Source organism: Netta rufina, assembly GCF_964035555.1.
Source record: "Netta rufina genome assembly, chromosome: 21".
Taxonomy (NCBI): Eukaryota; Metazoa; Chordata; class Aves; order Anseriformes; family Anatidae; genus Netta; species Netta rufina.
This window is the reverse complement of record NC_140145.1, coordinates 1166596-1187518: the sequence shown is the minus strand read 5'-3', so window position 1 is coordinate 1187518 and position 20923 is coordinate 1166596. Positions and strand designations below refer to the sequence as shown.

The window sequence follows — 20923 nt, the reverse complement described above, 5'->3', positions numbered from 1 at the left end:
GACCTCGGAAACACCAAGGTCAGGCCTGAGGGTGAGAGGTACAAGTGTCCTGTCAGGCTCAAGGCATGACTTCGCTGGGTGTCAAGATGGAGATTTTGGGCCCTGGAGGATGTTTTTGGACCAGCTTTGCAGTGAGAGGCGTAGGGTGCAGTGGGATCCCCCTGGGATACACTTGTCCCATGCAGAAAGAAAGGTTCAGGAAAGCTGCAGTTAGCACCATCCCAGCTGCTGTATGAGGTTGATGAGAGCTCACGAGGTTCAGCTTAAAATGAATCCAGGAGGACAAGCTGGATGGTTCTTTCTCCATCTTGAGGCAGGTGGAGCTGGGGAATGAGATTTTTGGCTGTAGCCAGCCTGGAAGGACATTGTGCATGGTCTGGCTGAGAGGCCAGCAGAGGACAGCTGTTCTGTCCCGGCCCAGTCCTTGAAGCCTCACAGCTCGAGTGCCACAGGGTGGCAGCACGGCTTTGTGGAGCAGGGCGGGAGCCTGGTGACGGGTGGGGAGTAAAGCTGCTGGAGATGAACCTGAGCAAGAAAGACCTGAGACACGTCTCCATTTTCTAGTGCATCTCCTGTGCAGGGCCCCAGGCAGTGAGGGTTTTGTTCAGCTGGGCTCCGGGTGTGGGTCTGCGGGCACCGTGCTTCACGTCCCCCTCCATGGGAAGCTGCAGGAACTCACCGCCCAGGACTGAGATTTCACTTAGGAAATTACTCCCAAGGAACAGCATGCATTGTCACTGTGCCTCTCGGGGAAGGTGAGGGGGCTTGTAAACCACACAAACACCTCGCCTCTTGCTAGGAAGTGCAGCCACCCTCGATTATACAGAGTGAAGTCTGGCAGGAGCTGCAGTGCAAGTGGAATAGAGACAGAACAGCGCAGCAAGCTGGCCGGACGCTGGTGGTCTTCCAGAGGAGCTGCGCCTCCTCTGCCTGCAGCACATTGCAGTGCTTCTGAGAACCTGGTGCCTGTAATTGGGCTGGCTTGGTGAGCCGAGCCTCTTCCCTGCTAGCTTGCTCACTCACCCACATGCACACTGCATCTCCCAGCCCACACTGCCCAAATGATTCATTGCTCCCAGGCTGTTTGAGCTGAGCGTTGGACCTCTGCAAAGTGCCTGAAGTAAGCATTTCAGTTAGATGCCAGCCTCAGAGCTGCCGGGGCTTTATAGCAGCAAAGGCAAATGGATGCAGAGCTCTATTTGCTGAGAAAAGTAGGGCATGGAGCTCTCACGCTGAAGAAATCAGAGGAAAAATGTGCAGCGGCAGCCTGGGCTGTAATCGGGAGAGAAAGCGTCAAGAGCTGTGGATCTGAGTCAATTCAAGATGGCTCCACCCCCTGCAGCAAATGACGCCAAAATATCTCAGCCAGGCTTGCGGGCTGCAGGGCTGACATTGCTCTGCCCATGTTCGGGCATCTCCCGGGAGCTGCCGGGGGCTGGGGAGGGCAGCAGGGGCCAGGGGCCAGGGGCCAGGGGCCGCCCACAGCCCCAGCAGCACCGGCAGGAAGCACGAGTGAGTGGATTTCTTCGTGCGGGTTTTGAGAACTGATACCTGGCTCTCCCTCTGGGCAAAAAAAGTGACTTTCCAAAACCGCAGAGCACACGGTGGCTCTACACAAGGCAGCTGCCGGCTGTGCTGGGAAATGCCCAGCCACACTGCTCCCACCTGTGAGGGACCCTCTCCCCGCTTCACATGCAGGGACAGGGACAGGACTTCATGTGCGGCACAGGGAGCCCTGGGACCAGTGTGGTGTGCATTTGTCAAGGGTCTTGTAGGTGAGCTGGGCCCAGGCGAGTGACTGCAGATGAGAGGAGGCACGAGCTGCAGGCAGCTGTGCTCACTTTATCTCTGCAGGGGCTGTGGGCAAGGCAGGGTGGGAGCTCCCACCTCTGCCCCCATCTTTGCTCCTACAGATGTTCTGTATGTACCGTGCAGCCTGTTTGTCACCTCTTTGCTCATGTTAAGGCCAGGAGACAGAGTTGTTGCACAGGGACAGCTTGGCAGGATCAGTCGCACTTTGCGCTATCCCCTCTCCCACCGTCACTTGCTGGATGTGCCCTCCAGCTTGTGAACTCAACCATCCCTGTGTGTCTGGGGTGCTGGGAGTCTGATCACATACAGGTTAATGAACAGGGTGCCAGGACCCTTGGCTGTAGGTGCCAAGACAGATACGAAAGCCCCAGGTCAAAGCTGTTTTCCTTGCTGAGTGGCAGAGAGCCAGACAACAGTGCAGGGGAAGGTGGCCTGAGCTGGTACCCTGTGGGATGCATGCTGGAGTGAGGGCAGCAAAGCCAAGGCTGTGAGCTGTTAACTTGGAGGTCTGAGGTTGGGGGGTGCAGCACTGTCCCACCCATCACCCCCAGCCAGGGCGGGCTGGTTGGAGCCAGTGAGGCACCCAAGCATGTCTGATGTGGTGAGGACCAGAGGACGCTCACCTGCGGATGTTGGCAGCATCAGTTTGGAGGGACTGTGGAGGTGGAGGTGTGGGGGTGTTACGGTAACCATGGCACGAGAGGATGGGTGCACAAGTTTCTGTGGTGTGGGCGGATGAGAAAGCATTTGAAGCATGGCAGAAATGAGGCACAGCTTCCACGTGCTGAAGCCAAAGAGCCTCCTGGTATGCCAGTGGTGGAGGTGAACAAGTAAGGAGCTGGGATGCATTCCCTGCCATGGCAGACAGAAATGCTGGGCTGTGATTTACATTAGGGTCTCTGGGTGTTTGCCCCTCACAAAACACAGAGGGAAGGAGGAGACTTTATGGAGAAGAAGCAGGCTGGTGGGCCATCAGCTCCTGAAGCAGGCCTGCAAAGGACTTATGAAGAAGGGGTTGCCACTCCTGGGCTGCCACTGCTCACATGCCTGGTGCTATCTGCAACATAGTGGTCAGGTACTTAATGGGAGACACCTGAATCCATTGCTCTGCCCACAGGGTTGGGGTTTTCATGGCTAGAGGGATGAGAGAAGCTGCTGGAGGGTCCCAAACCTCTCCAGGCAGACCTCCCACCTCCCCACTCTGCCTCCACAGCTCTGTGTCAGAGGAAAGGGAGATGCCAAGGGTTGATGGGGCAGAGAGAGGTCTTACCCCAATAGTGGAGGTTGCTGGGAGTGCTGAGGGCATGTTTCCTTAGGGTAAACGGGCAAGCAGGACCACATAGACGAAGTCACAGGAGGGATTTTGGAGCCTGACAATGTCTATCCCATCCCCTGTTTCTTGGACCTCCTGCTGCATCCTGGTGGCAACCCCAGTCCTGCAGCTGGTCCTGATGGTGGGTGCGCAGCCATGTGTCCTCCAAGTGGAGAGACTCAGGCGTTTCATGTGCCTATAACCGATCTCAGGCGGTCATGGAGCTGGATGGCGTCTACCACCCACATAGGCCCCAGCACCCATTCCCCATATCTCCCTTGCCCGGTCCAGCCCCTCAGCCAGGCCATGGGCTTTGATGCCACTGTCTCCACATCACCCACACAGTCCTGGGTGCCTGAGCCCCACACAGGCTCTCTGGCTCTTGGGGACACAACAGAGACCCAAAGGTGCCCAGGGCCTCCCAAGGTGGTTGTGCCACCCTTGAACAGAGGCAAAGAAGGGGGAAACTGGTGTTGCCCTGCAGGGATGGGGCCCGTGCAGCACCAGGGCCCATAAGGGGAGTGGGGCCTGGCCTGCCACCCCTTCCCCCACCTGCGGGCTGGTTGTAGCAGGTGACATGGAAAATGACGGGGCACTTTGTGCCCCGCTGGCGCCAGCGCAACGGTCCCGCACTTGTCATTGGTGCAGATGAGCTGCAATTTGTCTATATATGGGCAAAGTGAGGCACCGCGTTCACCCCCGTGTCCTCCGCGCCCGCCCCAGCGCGTCACTTCAGCTTTTTGAGGTTTCCCTTCGCGCTCTCATTTGCCTCCTGCTCGCGGCCTGTTTCACCCGGCAGTTTCTGGTTGACTCACTCCCAACGGCCGCGCTCCCAGCCCGGCCCCATGCTTGCTACTGGGCCGTGGGGTCAGGCCAGCAGCACCCAGTCCCTGCTGGTGGCCCACACCAGCATCGTGCCCAGCACCCGGTGCTTCAGAAGTGGCGGGGTGTGGGTTTAGGGGTGCAGAGCACCTCTGGGCTCTGTTGGGTTGCTTGGGGTGTCCCCTGGTGCTGGTGCGGGTTTCTCTGGGGATGCAAGCTCATTGTCTCCTGGGTCCTGTCCCCTGCCTTGAGCGCAGGCAGAGGGACAGAGCACAGGCAGCTGTGGGGTGGCTTGGGGCTGAGCTGGTGATGGATCCCACCCCAACCCAGCCCCTCTCCAGTGGGCGTGGAGGTGCTGCAGCTCTTCCTTGTCCTGGCTATGCTGGACAAAAGAGTGCCCCACAGGAGGGCGGCAGTCAATGCTCTTCCTGTCCAAAAAGTTCCCAGGAGCTAGCAGTGGTACCCTTGACTTGTTGGTGCAGCAAGGCCCCAGTAGCATTGCCAAGATAGGGGCCATGGGAGCCTCCGTCCCAGCAAGGATTTTTGGGGGCTGCTCCTTGTGCTGCTCCCTGTTCTCCATTCTGTGCTGCTGCTCCATGCTCTGACAGGCAAGCCAGTGGCTTGTGTAGGGAATGTAATCATTAGGCTTCAGTGTGACATGCGGGAGGCACTTTGGTTCCATCGGGGTCTAGCAGGCACTTCTGAATGGTGGCCAAGAGATGCTCCCATTTGCCTAAGTCACTGAAGCTGTGGACCCAAGGCCTAGATGGGGGGTCAAGGAGGATTTGGTTGAGATCACCCCTTCCTCTTCCTCCTATTCCTCCAACATAGATCTCAAGCAGTACGGCTCCTTTAAACATAGCACAGAGCTGAAGGCAGCCAGCCTGGCCGCCACTTCCCCTGCGTGCAGCGAGCGCTGCAACCGCAGGCGAGGAGGGGAAGTTGCTGCAAGGCGCGATAAGAAATATCAGCGCTTTTGCAGCGCCCTGACTGCGTGGCCTGACAAGGGCCCTTCCCCCTGCCTGCATGCTGGAGCTGACAGCACTGCTGCCCCCCAAACCCCGGCACCCGCTCCCCTGTGCTCACAGATACTGGGAGAGTTACTGGAAAAGCAACAGCAGCAGGGAGCAGGGACAGTGGCTGGTGGCATCCATGTACCATTAACGCTCAGGAAGGAACAAAAAGTGGGTGGCACCTGGGAGCAGGGGGATGCTGTGGGTGTCTGAGCCACAGCTGGGCACCCTGAGACAAGGCAAGGCATGAGCACAGCTGGGGAGTGGTGCCAGGTCCTGCTGCCACTGCAGGAATTGGTACAGCTTGGGGGCTGCAGCAGCTGACACCCTGGGGACCACCACAGGTCCCTGAGCACCCAAGGATGCAGAGAAGGACCTGGAAGTGCTGGGGGCTGGGTGCTCTCCTGAGGTCCAATGAGGAGGAAATGCAGCCATTTTTGCCTCCCCACACCAAACCCAGAAAGTCTGTTGTGATCTCAGACCTTTGGCAGCTATTTTGGCTGGGCGTGTGGAGTGCAGAGGGAACAGTGACTGGGCTGCAAGGCCTGGGTTAGAAACTCCCGTAGCCTTGTTTGCTGGTCGGTAAAATTAACCAATGGCCAGGGGATGTGGTGAGTTCATCATCAGCTGGAGACTTTCAGACCTCCTCATCTCAACCCAAGTAACCAGATCTGCTGATTTCCTTCTTTTGGAGAAACAGAGAAGGCAGCAGATGGCTGCTGCTGGAGGAGGAAACCAGCTTCGGAGACCCAAAATATGATGTTCTCCCAGACACACTGTGCTGCACCAGGCGGGGAAAGAGGAAGCGTCTCCTCCCCTACTTCCCTGCTGGGAAGGCGCCTGTGGGCCCCCTGTGGGGGAATGGCTCCTGGGACCTGGATCCACATGGGGCAGGCGACAGGCAGCCAGGAGCCCCATTCTGGGGACTCGGCTCCTTGCCCTGCTGCATTCCCTGGGCCCCAGCATCATCGTCGCTCCCAGACACGTGCTTCACCCTCCCCCTGACATCTTGCTTGAGAACTAAGAACAGTCTCTCCCAGCTGCCTCCTTCAGGAAATGAACTCCCTCTCACCTTGCAACACCATTAGCATTAAATGGACCTTTCCTCCGAGAAAAGGTCTTCTTCAAGAGCTTCAGTGCCTGTCTTCACCCAGCCCAGCCCCCTGTTCTCAGCAGGGGCAGGTTTGTCATCAGAGCAAAGCACGCCACGAGAAGTGTGGCCTCAGCCCTGCAGCGCAGGGGAAAGTCCCTCAGCAGCACCCTGGGGACAAAGCTGCCTCCAGTAGCTTGGACAAATGCTCCTTTACTTTGGTATCAGAGCACGGGCCGGCTCCGACGGACAGCTGGCAGCATCCCCCCCTCACCACACAGTGGTGGCTTTGCCCCCTGTGACAGCACCCCACCACACTGGGGACCACCCCACAGCACCCTTGGCTTGGCTTGTCACCTCAGGGATGGGGTGCTGACTCTTGGCGGGGCGGGGGTGGGGGGGAGAGTCTTTGGGTCAGGAATGACCTGATCACACCTTATCCCCACCCAAATTGTTATTCAAGTATTTCAGATGTCCCCAGGAGTTATGAAGCAATTCAGGCAGGAGAAGACCTCAGGAGGTTGCCAGCCCAGCCCAGCCCAACATGGGGACAGCCACACACGTGGTTGCTTTTGCTGCCAGCAAGGAGATGCTCAACACGTGCCTCAGCAAGGCAGAGATTCTCCCTTGGGTCTGATGAGCAAGATGTCCTCAGCCCAGGGATATATATTGCAATGGGGAGATGTGGGATCTCTGTGGGGCACCCCTGGGCAGAGGTCTCTGCCCCAGGCATGTGGGGTGTAAGCAGAGGGCAGTGGGTCCGGGCAGCACCAGGCCCAGCCACAGCAGTGAGAGTCCCACAGGCAGTATGTGAGGGTGACTCAGGGGCCGGGGACTTGGTGCCAGGCCAGCCGCTGGGGTCCCAGCCCTGAGCCACCAAATGCTGAACGGCATGTACAAAGAGAGACAATTCTATGGGGAGCAGCTCAACCTCAGTTTGGAAAGGGTTTCACAGCAAAACCCCCTCTACCTGTTGTGATCCAAACATGTTCAGGCAGGCCAAAACTCAAACAACTGCTGACTGTACAGTGGCTCGGTTGATTTTGACTTTCCTCCTTCTCTGCCTTCTGCAAACCTTGCTAGTAATGTTTTTTTTATATTTCCTCCCAGATTATCGACGTAGAGAATGAATGGCAATGTCCTAAAGTGAACATTTTGCACAGCCATGTGAAACTCATCCCATGGACCAACGCACTCTCATTTACAGTCAGTTTTGGGGATTTAGCTCAGAGTTTTTAATCCAGTTTAATGGACAGCTTCATGTAGCACTGGCTGACCTTCCCCAGCTCTGTGGTGGGTGCGAAGACTGCTCCTTGCCATGCTCCCTTCCTCTGCTCTGTGCTTCTCAGTGGCAGTGGAAGGAGAGCAAGGCTGGGAGACAACCCTTGCACCAGACACACAGCTCTTTGCTGTAGAGCTTAGTGAGGAAATTGCATGTGGCTTGGAGATGGCTTCTGTGATATGGGACCTTGACTGGAAAACTGCTGCTGGAGCTCGCTCCTGTCCCGGTGCCATCAGGCGGTGACGGCTGCCCCTGCACAGCTCCAGCCGGCAAGCCAGCATTGCAAGAAGCGTGTGACCTCCCTGCATAGCTGGCTTTCATTTTCTTTTTGGGGGCCTCGTGTTCCTGTTGGCCGTTATGGCTTCCTCAGGCTTGGAGGAAGTCTGGTATTGCAGAACAGTGCATGGGGGAAAAGCACAGGGAGGTTTCTTGGGCAACACGTTTTCTAAAGAGCAGGATTGGGGCTTGCAGCCTGCTGGCAGCCACATTGTCTCCTGCTGCGCTCCTGCCATGGGGCTGGGAGACTGCAGCACCCAAAATCCTGCAGAACCTCGTCCAGGGCTACCAACCCTTCTATAATGTCTGTCTTCAGGAATGTCATGCTCCCTCTGCAAAGATGGGGTGAGGGGACACAGTGGAGCCACGTGGAGCTGTCCCCAGCCTCTGCACCAGGGTGGGGGGGACATGGTTGCTGTCATCCCGTGCAAGCAGCCTTTTTTTTTTTTTTTTTGCACAAACATGTTTGTTGCTCAGCACAGCAAAGCCCAGGAGAGCGTAACCGGCTGCTCTGCAACGGCCCCCGGTGCTTCCGGCGCTCGGCAGCGGCCGCCCCTCGCCCCACGGCTGGGCCGGCTGCGGTCAGGCTGTGGGGTGGCGCTGGGTGGGACCGCGCACCGTTATCTCCTCGGCAGCTACGGCTCTTCCTGTGGTCGGGGCCACGTGGGCAGGATGGGGTTAAAAGAAGCCCCGCTCCCTGCAGGGGCCCATTGCTCCCTGGCCACCAGCACCCTGTAGAGCACCCACCCGCAGCACCGGCACCCAGCATGGGCCATCTGCGCCCCAACCCGGTAATGTACGGAGGGACCCAGCCAGCAGCATGGCACCCACGTGGTGCTCAAGGAGCAGTGGGGGCATGGAGACGTCCTGGGGCCATGGCCCCCACCTGCTGCCAGGGGGACAGTGGGTGCTGGGGGCCACCCCATGGGTAAGAGGGTCCCCCCCAGGGAGGAGGCGCTGCAGTGGTGGGCGGGAGGAGATGGGAAGAGCCTGAAGCAGAAGTGCCACCGAGGAGATTTCAGTTCCAGCAGGACAGGAGGCAGAGGATGCAGAGGCTGGTGGGGATAGGTGAGGCTGCTGCTGGGCACAGAAGCCATTCTGGGGGGCACTGGAGACATTCCGGGGGGCACAGGGCTGAGGTCACTGTGGGGCGCATGGCTCTGTATGGCCACGGGGGCTGCCTGGTGTCCCCTGCCATGTGGCCTGAAGGGCAACGGGGACATTGAGGGGGTCTCCATAGGGGTGGCAGGCAGGGGAGAGGTGGAGGTCCCTGGGAAGCCTCCGGTCCATGGCACTTCTGTGGCCCCATGGAAAGGGTGACTTCTCTGGAAGGGACAGAGTGTGGGATTCCCACAATAAGACAGGGCAAGGGGGACTTCGGTGACAGGGATGGCAGTAGGAGATGGGGACTTTTAAAGGGTGGTCCCTGTAATGGGGATGGGGTCTCCACCATGAGGCCAAGGTAAAGGAGTCTTCTGTGACCACAGTGGAATTTAGGTGGTGTCTCCATCATGGGAACAACGCAAGGCAAGGGGTCTTTGGTCCAGATGGGCTTTGCTGTGGGATCTCCACGATGGGACTGAGGCAAAAAGAGTCCTCTGTGACCTGAGTGGCATTTAGGTGGAGTGCCCCCATGGGGATGAGGCAAAGGGTTCCTCTGTGAAACCGATAGGCTTCAAGGGACAATGAGGGAGTTTATGGTGGGATCTCAAACTTAAGATCAAGGCGAGGGATGGGGTTTGAAGGACAACAACAGAGTTTAAGGTGGGGTGTTTCCTGTCAAGGGAGACAACTCTAGGGGAGCAGCTCAACCTCAGTTTGGGAAGAGTCCAAGGGGGACCTTTGTGAACAGGACAGAGGATGAGATGAGAGTCTCCCTATGAGGGTAAGGCAAAGAGGCTATCTTTGCCCAGGATGGGGTTTGAGAGGGGATGGTGGGGTTTGAGGTGAGATCCCCTCCAGTGGGGACAAGGCAAGGGTGTTCTTTGTGGGCAGAAAGGGGTCTGAGGTGGGATACCCCCCCTTGGGGACAAGGTGACAGAGTCCCTTGTGCTCAGGATAGGGCTTGAGGGGGAATGATGGTGTAGGAGGTACAGTGGCTGGTAAAGCGAGGCTGCCCCTTTGTGCCCAGGGTGGGGTTTCAGGGGTACCAGGCAGGATCTCCCCCATGGGGATGAGGTGAGGATGTCCCTTGTGCCTGGCACGGTTCCCCAGGGCAGGACGTGATGCCAGCAGGAGCTCCCTGTCCCCAGGGCAAAGCCAGCCCTGCCATTCGCGCCCCCGGCCATGCTGACACAGAAACATCCCCACGGCCAGGCACGCGGGGTGCAGGCGGAGGAGGCCACGTCGCTGGAGGAGAGCATCGCCGACACCGACTGAGAGACAGTGCAGTCACCCATAAAGTAGAAAGCACTACTAAACAGCACTGCAGGGTGTAGTGTTTCCTACTTTATGGATGAGTGTACTGTGGGCTACGGAGAAGAGAGCACTGCCGGCCACCTGCGAGCTGGCCACCAGCTGTGCACGGCTGGGGAGCCAAGGACAGGCTGGCGCCAGCACCACCACCGTCCCTGCTGCCACCAAGCCAGCACGCCTGGGACATGGGGCTGAGGGGACAGGTAGGTAGCAAAGCCTGCGATTTGTGCTTTTCTGCCCCATCTTCAGGTCATGGATGGCAAAGTCCTGTGGGGAGCTGGGTCGTGGTGGCCATGTGCGGGTGGGGAGAGGCGGGGGGGCTGGCGAATAGCTTTGCATGGCTGCACAATGGCAGGATGCTGCTAAATAAAACTCTTTCAGTGTTGACTTGTGGACTTTGTCTTTTTTATTCTATTATTGGGAAACGCAAAAACTGGAAAAAGACACCTGCAGTTCCCCAAGGCCATGGCCAGCAGCTGGGGGGCACTGCAAGCTTGCACGGGGACAGGGCCTGGGGGGGGCTCAGGGGTGTTAGAAACAGTACGAGGGGCACCAGCACCACACAGTGTGACTTGCGCCCCGTGTCCGTCCAGGCTCATGGCAAAGTGGCCACATCCTGCCACAGCCCTGCCACCTTCACATAGAGAGGGAATGAGACGCTCCTGTGGTCACTGTCCCCACACACACACAGCCCATCCATGCTGTTGTCCCCGTGTTCTGGCTTTCTAGGTCCCCAGTGCCCAAATGTCAGTTCCCAAACACCTGTGGGCATCCCCATGCTTGGCTTTGATTCCCCATCTCCTGGCCTTGGGAAAGATACAAAAAAAAAAAAAAAAAAAAAAAAAAAAAACAAAACAAAAAAAAAAACAAAAAAAAACAAAAAAAAAAAACAAGGAAGCAGCGCAGCCTGCCCCAAGCAGCTTTCATTTTGTTGCGTGCCTAAAAGGAAAACAAAGCCCAAGTTTACAGTTTTAATACGTAGAAGTTTTGAAAGGTCACGTTCTTAATAATGAATATGTAAGTATTAGGCAACATAAATACGGGATACTTATGATTGATGAATATTATGGTCACAAATGTTATAACCACCCAGCATTCACTGCCTGCAGAGATGTTGGAAACATATTTCTTGCTGAGAGCAGCAAAACAGAAACTGCAACTTTTTTTTTTTTTTTTTTTTTAAACACATCTCCTTTTTTAGTGCCCTCCCTGTGGGCTGAGTGCATGTCAGCTGGTTCCTGCAAGTAAACGTGTCCATTCCCTACTGGGTGGAACTGCCAGTCTCTGAAGGACCTCGGCACATTTCTCCTCGCCCGGGTCAATGCCATGGCCGTGCGGCGGCTGTGCAGCTCCCAGCCCAACGGGGCCATGAGGGCAGTGGAAGGCTTCCCCCACTGTCTTCAGACCCACACAAATGCCCCAGTCCCACATGCTGTGGGGTTTCCATACTGCAGAACATGAGCCACCACATTTGTGGGGGGCTGCACCATGCCCTGCGCCCAGCTGATCTCATCCCCTTCCCTGCTGGGCTGCTTTTAGCTGTTTCCTGAGCCTGGTGGTCCCTGCTATGCTGTGCTCAGCCCACGTGCTCATGCCTGCCCAGGGATGCACACACCCCCAGCACAATGCTGTGTCCTACAAATGCACATTTCCCATGCAACAGTGCCCAGGAAATCCTTGCAAGCATGGGCATCACAGATGTTCATGTCTCCTCCCCAGATCTGCACCAAGACATGCCAGAGCAAACTCTCAGCCCTGGTGGCCCTGGAATGGGTCAAGGGAGGTGCCTTGGGAGAGTGGGCATCCATTGGTGTCCAAGGGATGCCATCCATTGGCATCCATTGGATGCCCAAGGGAGAGTGGGCATCCATTGGTGTCACCATGTGTCCTGGTCTCACTGGGGCTGTCCTCAGGGGCCTGCGGGAAAGGAGGATGGAACCAGGTCAGTGCCCACCAACTGCCCCAGTGCCACCACCCCCGCAGCAGGGCACAGGTCACCCAGGGCTGGCACAGCCTCGGCCTCCTTCCCCAGCTGAGACCACAGAGAGCTACAGGAGCTCCCATTAATCCTTCATGGTCCCACCAAATTCCATCCCCTGAGGCAGAGGAGAAGGTCGATAGGACAACCGAGGACACTAATTAGTCTTAATTGCCCTGAGCAGTCTCATGGGGAGCCCCTGGTCCTGGTTCATTTCACCTTGTCTGGAGGCTACCAATGGATCCTGTTATCAGTGTCCTGCTCAAAACCTGTGGGATGGCTCCCTGGTTTTTGAGGGCCCTGGGGTCAACGTTTGGCTCCTTATTTCTTCTCTGCCATGGAGCATGTCCACTCTTGCTGCTCCACAGTGGAAGAGAGCAGGAGGCCCTGGGGTCTGTGCACTCTGTATCTGCACCTTGGCTCGTTGGAGGCCTTTAGAGAGCAGTGGGTGCTGCTGGGGGGCTCTGCTGCAGTCCTTTTTCAGCTTCCCAGGGTTGAATTGTTGATCTCGGCCTCCCTACTGTCACCTGGTTTTCATTAATTGCTCAGTGGCATTGTTTGTTTTTCCTAAGCCTGTCATTTCCTCTGTCTTAGGAGAGCTTCAAGTGTCTTTCTAAGGAAACACTTTGCTCCATCTCATGTACATGGAGCATTGACCCACAGCAGGTGCTTGCATGACTTGGGGGACCAAGGGGTAACTGGAGGTGCCTGTAGCAATTTTTCCCCACAGCTGTCATGAAGACTTCACTCAGTCAGCTCAAGGAGCTCCCAAGCCACCGTGCCTTTGTTTAATAACTCAGATGGATTTCTCTTTCCTCCCTAAGGATGGTCCATGGCCCTGATTTATCCAGCTGGCTGGCCAAGGAGTAAGAGCACCTCCAGCTTGCCAAGCTCAGGAAGCTAGGATGCATCCAGTCTCTTCAGGGATGGGCAACTCATGGCTATGGGTTCAGTGTGTATGCCACTGATGCGCCACCATCTTACCTGACTTCATCTCACCTGACTGGGGTCTTCTGTAGGACTGTGGGAGGAGAAAATGGGTGCCTGGCTTGGCCCTGGCCCCTGATACTCCAGGGCAGCAGGTCCTGGGAGCACCATGGAGCCACGTGGGTCTGGCACTGGTGAGCGGGAGAAGCCTAGAACTGCACAGTAGGTCTGGTGATAGCAGCAGTTCCCTGGTGGGATAAGCAGACTGCTGTGGTGAGCAGCACATGGCAGTGGAAGTGCAAAATAAGACATGTCGGAGCAGGGTTCCCAAGGAGGCTGTGCTGTTTGAGCAGCGTGTGCCGTGCGCTGCTCGCAACCACATGATCTTATCAGCAGCACGTTTCCCTTCCCACTGCTGGCTCTTGCGTCCTGCTAATTAAACCTTCTTGTTCTGTCTTGTCAGCAAGTTGTGCAGCACCTGGGCCTTGCTCTGCACTTGTGCAGCATCTGGAGATCCTGCCTGGGGCATCTCCTGGGGAGGAAAACAGTCATGGGCAGGGACCAGGGGGTTCCAGGTCTCCTCCTGGCAGTGGAAGGCAGTGGGACTCATCCTGAGTGCTCATGGAAGGGGGGGGCGGGGCGTCACTTGAGCTAGTGATTGGAGATATGCAAGTATCAGAAGATGTGGGTAGGTGGGATCTGCTGTGTGAAATTTTCCCTCTGGTCTGTTGGTTTTGTTCACTGCTTGTGGCCAGCTTGGCGATCATCACAATAAACACTCTTTAAAATGAAGAGCTCAGAGATGCTGGATTTGTGTGATGGCAGGCTTCGAGGATGCTGCCAGATGTGGGACTGTTAGACCTGGTGCTAACTCCCCACAGCATCTAAGTGGGTCATCTGCAGACTTTAGAGTCAGCGGTGAGAAAACTGCTGTTGGTGGTGATGTCTGTGCTCAGGCAGAGCTGACACGAAGCCAGTGGCATCTGTTTCAGTAGGTGACACATCTGCACCCTGCACGTCCGGGTGTGCCCGTGAGCTCCCACAGGCAGTGCTCATAAAGCAGCCTCTGAAACGTGCATGCCAGCCACCTGAGGCTCCTGCGTGTACCTCACCTGGAGCCATGGCCACAAACGGAGCAACAGTGTGACAAAACACTGTCTACCCCGCAGCCACGCATGCTGATGCAGCAGGCGGGGTGCATCCCCAGCAGCGGAGGGATGGCCAAACCGTGTCCTGCTGCAGGACAAGGCTGGAGCTGGGCTGGGGAGCGAGGACAAGTGGGCGTCCTGGGGAACGGGGCGGGGGCTCTCCCCGAGAGACTGGTGCTGTGTCACTGGTGCTGCGTGGCCCACTGTGTGGGGTGGCTTCCATCCACGGAGAGCGAGATGGGCAGCAGACACCTCTGTGGCTCTGTGTGAGCTTTGATGCAGCGCTCTGCTGCTAACTCTCATCTCTTGTCTGTGCATCTGGACCATGCCAACCCCAACAGCTCCCTCCCTTCCCACATTGTGGCTCACCCACTGCAGCCCCTACGTGTGCTGGCAGGGCCCAAGTTCGTGTTTTCGGCAGCGGGTCGTGACTGTGCTTGGCCCTGCAGGGCAGCACTAGCGGGACACCGGGCCAGAGGGGATGGGGAAACGCGCGGGGCTCCCCACAGAGGAACCCCCAAACCCGGAGCCGCGCCTGGGGGCGGCGAGAGCCCGGCGGGACCCCGCCGCCAGCACCCCGTGAGCCGGGCGAGGCTGGGGGCAGCGGGATGGTGGCGGGGCTCCCCCGGCGCGGAGCCTCACCGGCGGGCAGCCGGCACCGTTCCCGCACCATCGCCATGGAAACCGGCAGGGCCGGCGTTCCTCCCGGCGGGGTGCCCAGGCCCGGGTTCCGCGTGCACGGCTCGGCCGCGCGGCCGCCGGGGCCTGCGGGGCTCCGCGTGGGGAGCTCCGCCGGGCCGCGGCCAGGGGCGGGCAGCGCCCGCGGCCCCCCACCGGCGTCTCGGCGCTGCGGCGGCCGGCCCGGGCCTCGGCGGGCGCGGGGGTCGGCGGGGCTGGGGGCAGCGGGCGGCCTTTGTAGGGTGCGGGAGCGGAGCGCGTGTGCGTGCGGGGTGGGACACGCGCACACGCGCAGACACGCGGACACACGCGCGCACGGACGCGCACACGCACCGGCAGCCGCCCGCCCGCCGAGCCGGCGGATCCAGGCGGGGACGGAGCCTCCCCGGGCGCGGGGATGCTGCCGCCGCCTCCGTCCCCGCCGGGCGGGAGCGCGGCCCGGGCGCCCGCCGCCGTCGCCGCTCTGATGCCTTCGGGGTGCCCGCGCCGGGCCCCGCAGCCGCGGACAGCCCCCCGCGCCGCAGCGTGAGCCATGGAGGAGCCGGACCCGCCGCACACGGGCGACGCCGTCCCCGCGGCCTCGGCCTCCGCCTGCCCGGACGTGTCCCTGGCGCCGGCCACGCGTGAGGGCGCGGGGGGCGCCGCCGGCAGGGCGAGCCGCCCGCCGTCCCCGGGCCCGGAGGGGGCCGGAGCAGCCCAGCCCCAGGAGGGAGCCCGCAGCAGCCTCCTCGCCCCCCCGGCGGACCCGCAGCGGGGTCGCCCCGCGCCGGAGCTCGTTAGGCCTCGGCAAGCCATGGACGGGCTCGGACGTGAGCGGACAGACGGCCTGGCCCAGGTAGGGCGGCTGCCCGGCGAGCCGCGTTTCGGGGCGAGAGGCGTCGTGGCCACGGACGGCCGTCGCCTCGGCCGGGCTCGGGACGTGGCTGCGCCGGGCCGCGGCTGAGCCGCCCCGCGGCACCGACCCCGTGGGGCCGGGAGCTGCTGGAGCCGCTGCCACGCAGCGGGTGAGGGGGAAGGAGCCGCAGGGGTTTCCAGCTGCCGCTGCCCTGCTGGTGCTGGAGCTGGCTCCGGGCACAGATATGTCAGCCCGGGGCTCCCCCACCCCTGCGGCATCTCCGCGCTCCGGCAGCATCAGTGGCGCTGAGGGTGGTGAAGGGGACACAGCTCACTGCCACCTGCTTCCAGAGCGCGCCCTCTTCCAGCAGGGTAGTCTGGAGGGGTTGTGGGCTTGGTGGGCAGCGGGGATCTTGTCCCTGCAGACAAAGCAGGGCACCTCGAGGCAACGCAATGCGCTGCCCCTCGCAGCATCTCTCTGAAAACAGCTGAAGAGGCTTCCTGGGAGCCTCACCCCCTCAATCCTGACCACATAAGTTCATTAGCTGGCCCTGTTTATGACAACTCACCCTCCCTTTCCTTGGGTAAAATCGCTCATCTTCCTGGGATCCCCTGGTGCTCTGAGGTGACTCTGTGATGTGTTTAAAATAAGGAAGGAATAAGCTCTCAGCCTGTTCTTCTAGAGTGTGGGGAAGAAGCGGTGAGCAGAGCTGGTTGGGGTTTAGCAGGAGATTTTTGAGCTATGCCAGTGCTGTGTTCCCGAGCACAGCTGGAGGGTGGCTGGACCAGCTCACAGGAGCAAGGGTACTGCTGGAAACCCATTGGGAGAGAAAATTGTTTCATTTAAGCAGTCTCTTATGTGTTTTTTTTTTTTTTTTTTTTTTTTTTTGAATGGCTGTTTATCGTGATGCTTAGGGAAATGCCACATTTAGCCACACAGTCCTCAGCCCACCTCTGGTCACAGCTCTTGGTTGTTCCAGAAACACCCCAGACAAAATTGGGGCAGCAGTGTAGGAAGCATTTCCGCTCCCATCCCCCTTAGCTGTCCATCCCAAGACTCGAACCAGTTGTGCCAAACGTAATGTTTCCTCTTGCTTCAGGAGAGCCAGCAGGTGAGGGAGGGAGGAAGCACCCTGTCTTGGTGTTGGTGTTCCTTGCTCTGGTGCTCAGCTTTATTCTGACCCACAGGACTGCCTCATGCTGTCCGGGGAGGGTAGCAAGGGGCAGGAGATGGCGCAAAGGGGTCATTGTGGGTTCTCCAGCAGTTCTCCACCTGTGGGTGGGAACTACGCACCCAGCTCTGGCCAATCCTGCAGTGGGTACCCTAGGCACCAGCTGCATGTGTGGGTGGAAGTGGTGAGGGCGATGACCCCACTTGCTTTCAATGGCTGTGACTGCTGAGCATTCACCATCCAGTTTCCCTTGGTCTTTGGGAAGCTTTGACTTTTCCCTAGTTTTTCCTTTCCATGTTGGGTGGTCCTAACATGGCAGATGACTGTTTCCCTTCCCTCTTCATGGGCTTGGCAGCACCATGGTAGTGTCACCACAGCACCAGTGTACTGAGTCAGTACCACAATGGTACTTGAGATAGCAATGGTACTGTGGCACCTGGTGGTACTGTCGTGTATTGTGTTAGTGCCATAGTGGGACTGTGGCAGTACCATGACATTACTGTGGTAGTACTGGTGATCCTGTGGTGGTAGTCATGATAATGTTACATCCTTAACATTGCTGTTGATCCCCAGAAAGGTTAACTTGTCATCTCCTGGAAGGAAATCCAGCACTTCCTCCTAAAGTCAAGTGATATGAAAGGCTTGCAACTGATCTCTGTTTCAGATCCAGCAGGGAGCTCCCCTCCAAAGTGTGGCTCTTCCTGGCCAGGCTGGGACAAGTGCTACCAATGCCATGTGCCCTGCAGACAGAGCTGGGATTCCTGTAGGAGTCCAGGACTTCTGTCCTTGGGATGTCAGTGCTGCATTATGCAAACAGGGCAGCAGCCTCCAGGGAGTAATCTCCTAGTGTGGGGAAGAGCCTCTTGAGGGCTCATCACTGACAGAGTTGATTAAAGAGGTTGATTTTATGATGAAGCTCTTGCCGTGTGTACCAGCCTCTGCCACTAATGCTGTGCCATTTCCTCAGGGCCAGTCTAGGGGCAGATGTTAAGACTTTCTGTAGGTCAAGTTAATATCAGCTTTCTTGCTTAGATCCCTCTGGAGTGCAGGGGTTGTGGAGCTGCCACCTTTCTCCCATATGGGAGCTGGCAAGTGAACTGTGGAGATAGAGAAGTGGGATGGGGCTGAGGAGAACACCTGGAGCATCCCATGCAGCCTCTGTCTGGAGCAGAGCTTGCTCCAGAGCTGGATAACATTGTTTAGGGCCTGTCCAGGCAAGTGTTGAATATCTCCAAAGATTGGGACCCTTCCACCTCTCTAACCCTGTCCCAGAGCTACAGTAGACTCCTTGATATGAGTGTTCTTCATAGGTCCTGTGGGAATTTCCCTGTGCCCGTTTCTTCCCCGCCATTTGCTGTGCTCCTCTGCGTCCTGCAATGCACTGCAGGATTTCCTAGCTCCTCTGCAGAGTAACAGCAGAGACGTGCATCCCCCATCTTACTACTGACTAATGCTATTTGGGGGCTTGATCTCATGAATGTATTCTTGTTCCAAGGCCTTTGAAATCACTCTGGTCTTGCTTTCCAAAATTTCTGTGTAGACACAGAAGGTAAGAAAAGACTTTCTTGCTGAGAATCTCCAGGTACGGCAGGTTTAGGATCCCAATCAGAATGATGAATATCAGAGGAGAAAAACATTATGTAAAACACTATGTAGGAAAAATGGGGTCAAAGTGTCACAGGTACAGTCTGGTTGGAAACTGGAAACTTCTCGTAATGCTGTCAGAACGGTTTTAGAGCATTTCCCAGAAGAGCTCAGTTGTCGGCATCTGCTGTGGGGTGCTGCCCTGCTGGGATCTGCTTTGGTCCTGGAAATTTGGGATGGTTTGAGGGTGGGTTGCTGAACTGAAGGCTTTTTCCTGATGCCCTAAATTGATAGAGGGGAAAGGAACAAGGTCATTCACTTTCTGGATATTCTCTGTGCCCTCTGTTTCCAGGATTAGTGCCCCACCAGCCTATCCAGCTTCATGTACAGATGGGATAAGCTCAGCAGCTTAACCATCCATGTTCTGGTATCTCATGAGCCACAAAAGCAAGGAGCATGGCTAAGGTGCTCAGAGTTGGCTAATGTGACTATTTCTCAATCTCAGGAGGCCACTTTGGATCTGAATTTCTAAAAAGCCAAGCATGCAGCTTTCTCTCTGAGGTCAGAGGGAGCTAAGGATGTTCAATTACTCTGTAAAACCCAAACAAAGATGCTTAATCCAGGGAGCCCCCAAATCAGTTGGAATTTAAATATCCACAGAAAAAAAGCTGTTGCTCTCAATGGGACTTAACACAAATCACAGATACAGTAAGAATTATAAAATGCTGGTAAACATCCTCCATGCCAAGTGTTCAGGACAAGCTGCATTTAACAGCAAGCTCAGTTCCTTTTGCAGGAATTCATGGTATTTTAAGAGCTTTGAACACTCCGTAGATGAAAACCTATTCATTTAATGCCTGAGGATGTGTACAGCTGCACCCCTGACTAAATGGATAGATCAGCAAAATAAAATATGGTAGGGAGGTGAGAAGGCCTTCCTGGGTACTGAGGCCAGTTCTGACTGTTATGGACACCATTTCAGAGAATCACAATCAGAAAAAGATCATACTCCATCTAGCTCAAAATCTGAGTAAATTATTTTTTCTTGGCAACACTCAGCCTCATGCAAATGACTTAGTGCCATTTTCTGCAAGCATTACGAATGTATGGCCAACTGCAGATAGCTGTCTGCCATGAAAACCCAATGTGATTTTATTTGTAGGAATGGACGAAAGCACAAAGCAAGACTATTTGGAAGGGGAAAGTAATTTTTATTTTACTTGTCTTTCTGAGAAAGCTGACTCTACTCACCTGTACTGTCAGTACAAAGACATATCCAAATGGCTTGGAAAGGTTACTTGTGCAGAACATGGAGGATGAGAGACACCAGCCCATTGCCTCCTCACTGTGTCCTTGGCTCCTCTGGACTGGTGATGATGGACTGGTTTGGGAAGTTGGCTGCTACTGCACCATGATCTTTTGTCTCAGCATCTTTTTCATTTCACCCTCTGTACATTATCCACGAGGGAACTTGCCAATGCCTTTGCTTCTTTCTTTTGGGTGTCCTGTGGTTGTAGTCCTCCTTCCTGCTGGAACAACATGAAGAGATATGGCACATGCAATGCCGGCAGCCTTGTTGGCCTCCTCCTGCTTTGAGTACAGGCTTTCTGCAGCTGAGCCATCTGTTTAGCAGTTCTTGGAAAATACCCTTTTGGGCATCAGTTTGTAAGTCTTCCACTGCTCTTGCCATTCACATTCCCATATTGATCACCAAACAGTGCCTTTGGCTCTTGTGAGCGGTGCAAGGAAATTATTTCTTTGTCCTTCATCTACTTGTTAAAGACATTGGAGATTTGGGGCTTGTCAAAAGGACAAAATCTTAAAATCACATTTTGGCTAGTGAATTCTTACTTACTGCAATATGTAAGAAATGCTGTTCCCAATGTGCCAGAGTCTGGGCAATCAACATTTTTTAAGCAAATATGACCCAAGCAGAAAAGGTACTCTTCACCCCTGGGAAACTGCAAGTAATTCAGGAAACAGACTCGCATGGTAGAGAACTATGGGGCAGATGCCTGGGCAAAAACTGAGCTCTGCATACAAAATCTGCCACTCTAGTTCTATGATGTGTCTTCCAAGGTTCAAGAGGTCATCCATCTCTTCAGAGCTGAATGCATTAGGTAATACAGTCTCTCTACTCAATAAAAACAACTCGTGAGACCACAAATACCATTGCTGAGGCTCTGAAGTAGGAAGGAGACCGGGTATTAACTTTTCAAGCTGTGATCCTGTTAGAGGGCACTGGCACTTCCGCCTGGGGTAGGGATTTACTGAACTGCAGTTCCATGGCTGCCGGGCGTGAAGCCCTGGCACAGCCCCAGGCTGCTCACTGTAGACAGGAGCATCCCACATGCATTTGTCAGTACCGTGCCTTTCTTATGGCTCTCAAGTCTCATGCCTTTCCAGGGAGTGGTTCTTTGGATTAAAGTTTCTGTTACAAGAAAGATGAGATATCAGAGAACAATCGTCCCTGCTCCAGCCATCAAAATACCAAACCTGGAAAGAGCTAAGTTTTATCACTCTTCCCCAGTTTTTTTGCATACTTACAAAATAGAATTATCTGACGTGGCATCCAAAGAG

At 56.4% G+C, this 20923-nt stretch overlaps 1 protein-coding gene across 1 annotated transcript in view; it reads left to right on the top strand.

Annotated features, from left to right (window-relative positions):
* Positions 1 to 15285: 15285 nt before the first annotated feature.
* The window catches only part of TSPOAP1 (TSPO associated protein 1), a gene marked incomplete at its 5' end in the record, with an annotated part of 68629 nt that continues 62991 nt past the window's right edge, over positions 15286 to 20923 (top strand). Inside the window, one exon of the mRNA XM_084299921.1 lies at positions 15286 to 15588. Within this exon, the coding sequence (XP_084156047.1) occupies positions 15286 to 15588 (303 nt within the window). The remainder of the gene's footprint in view (positions 15589 to 20923) is intronic.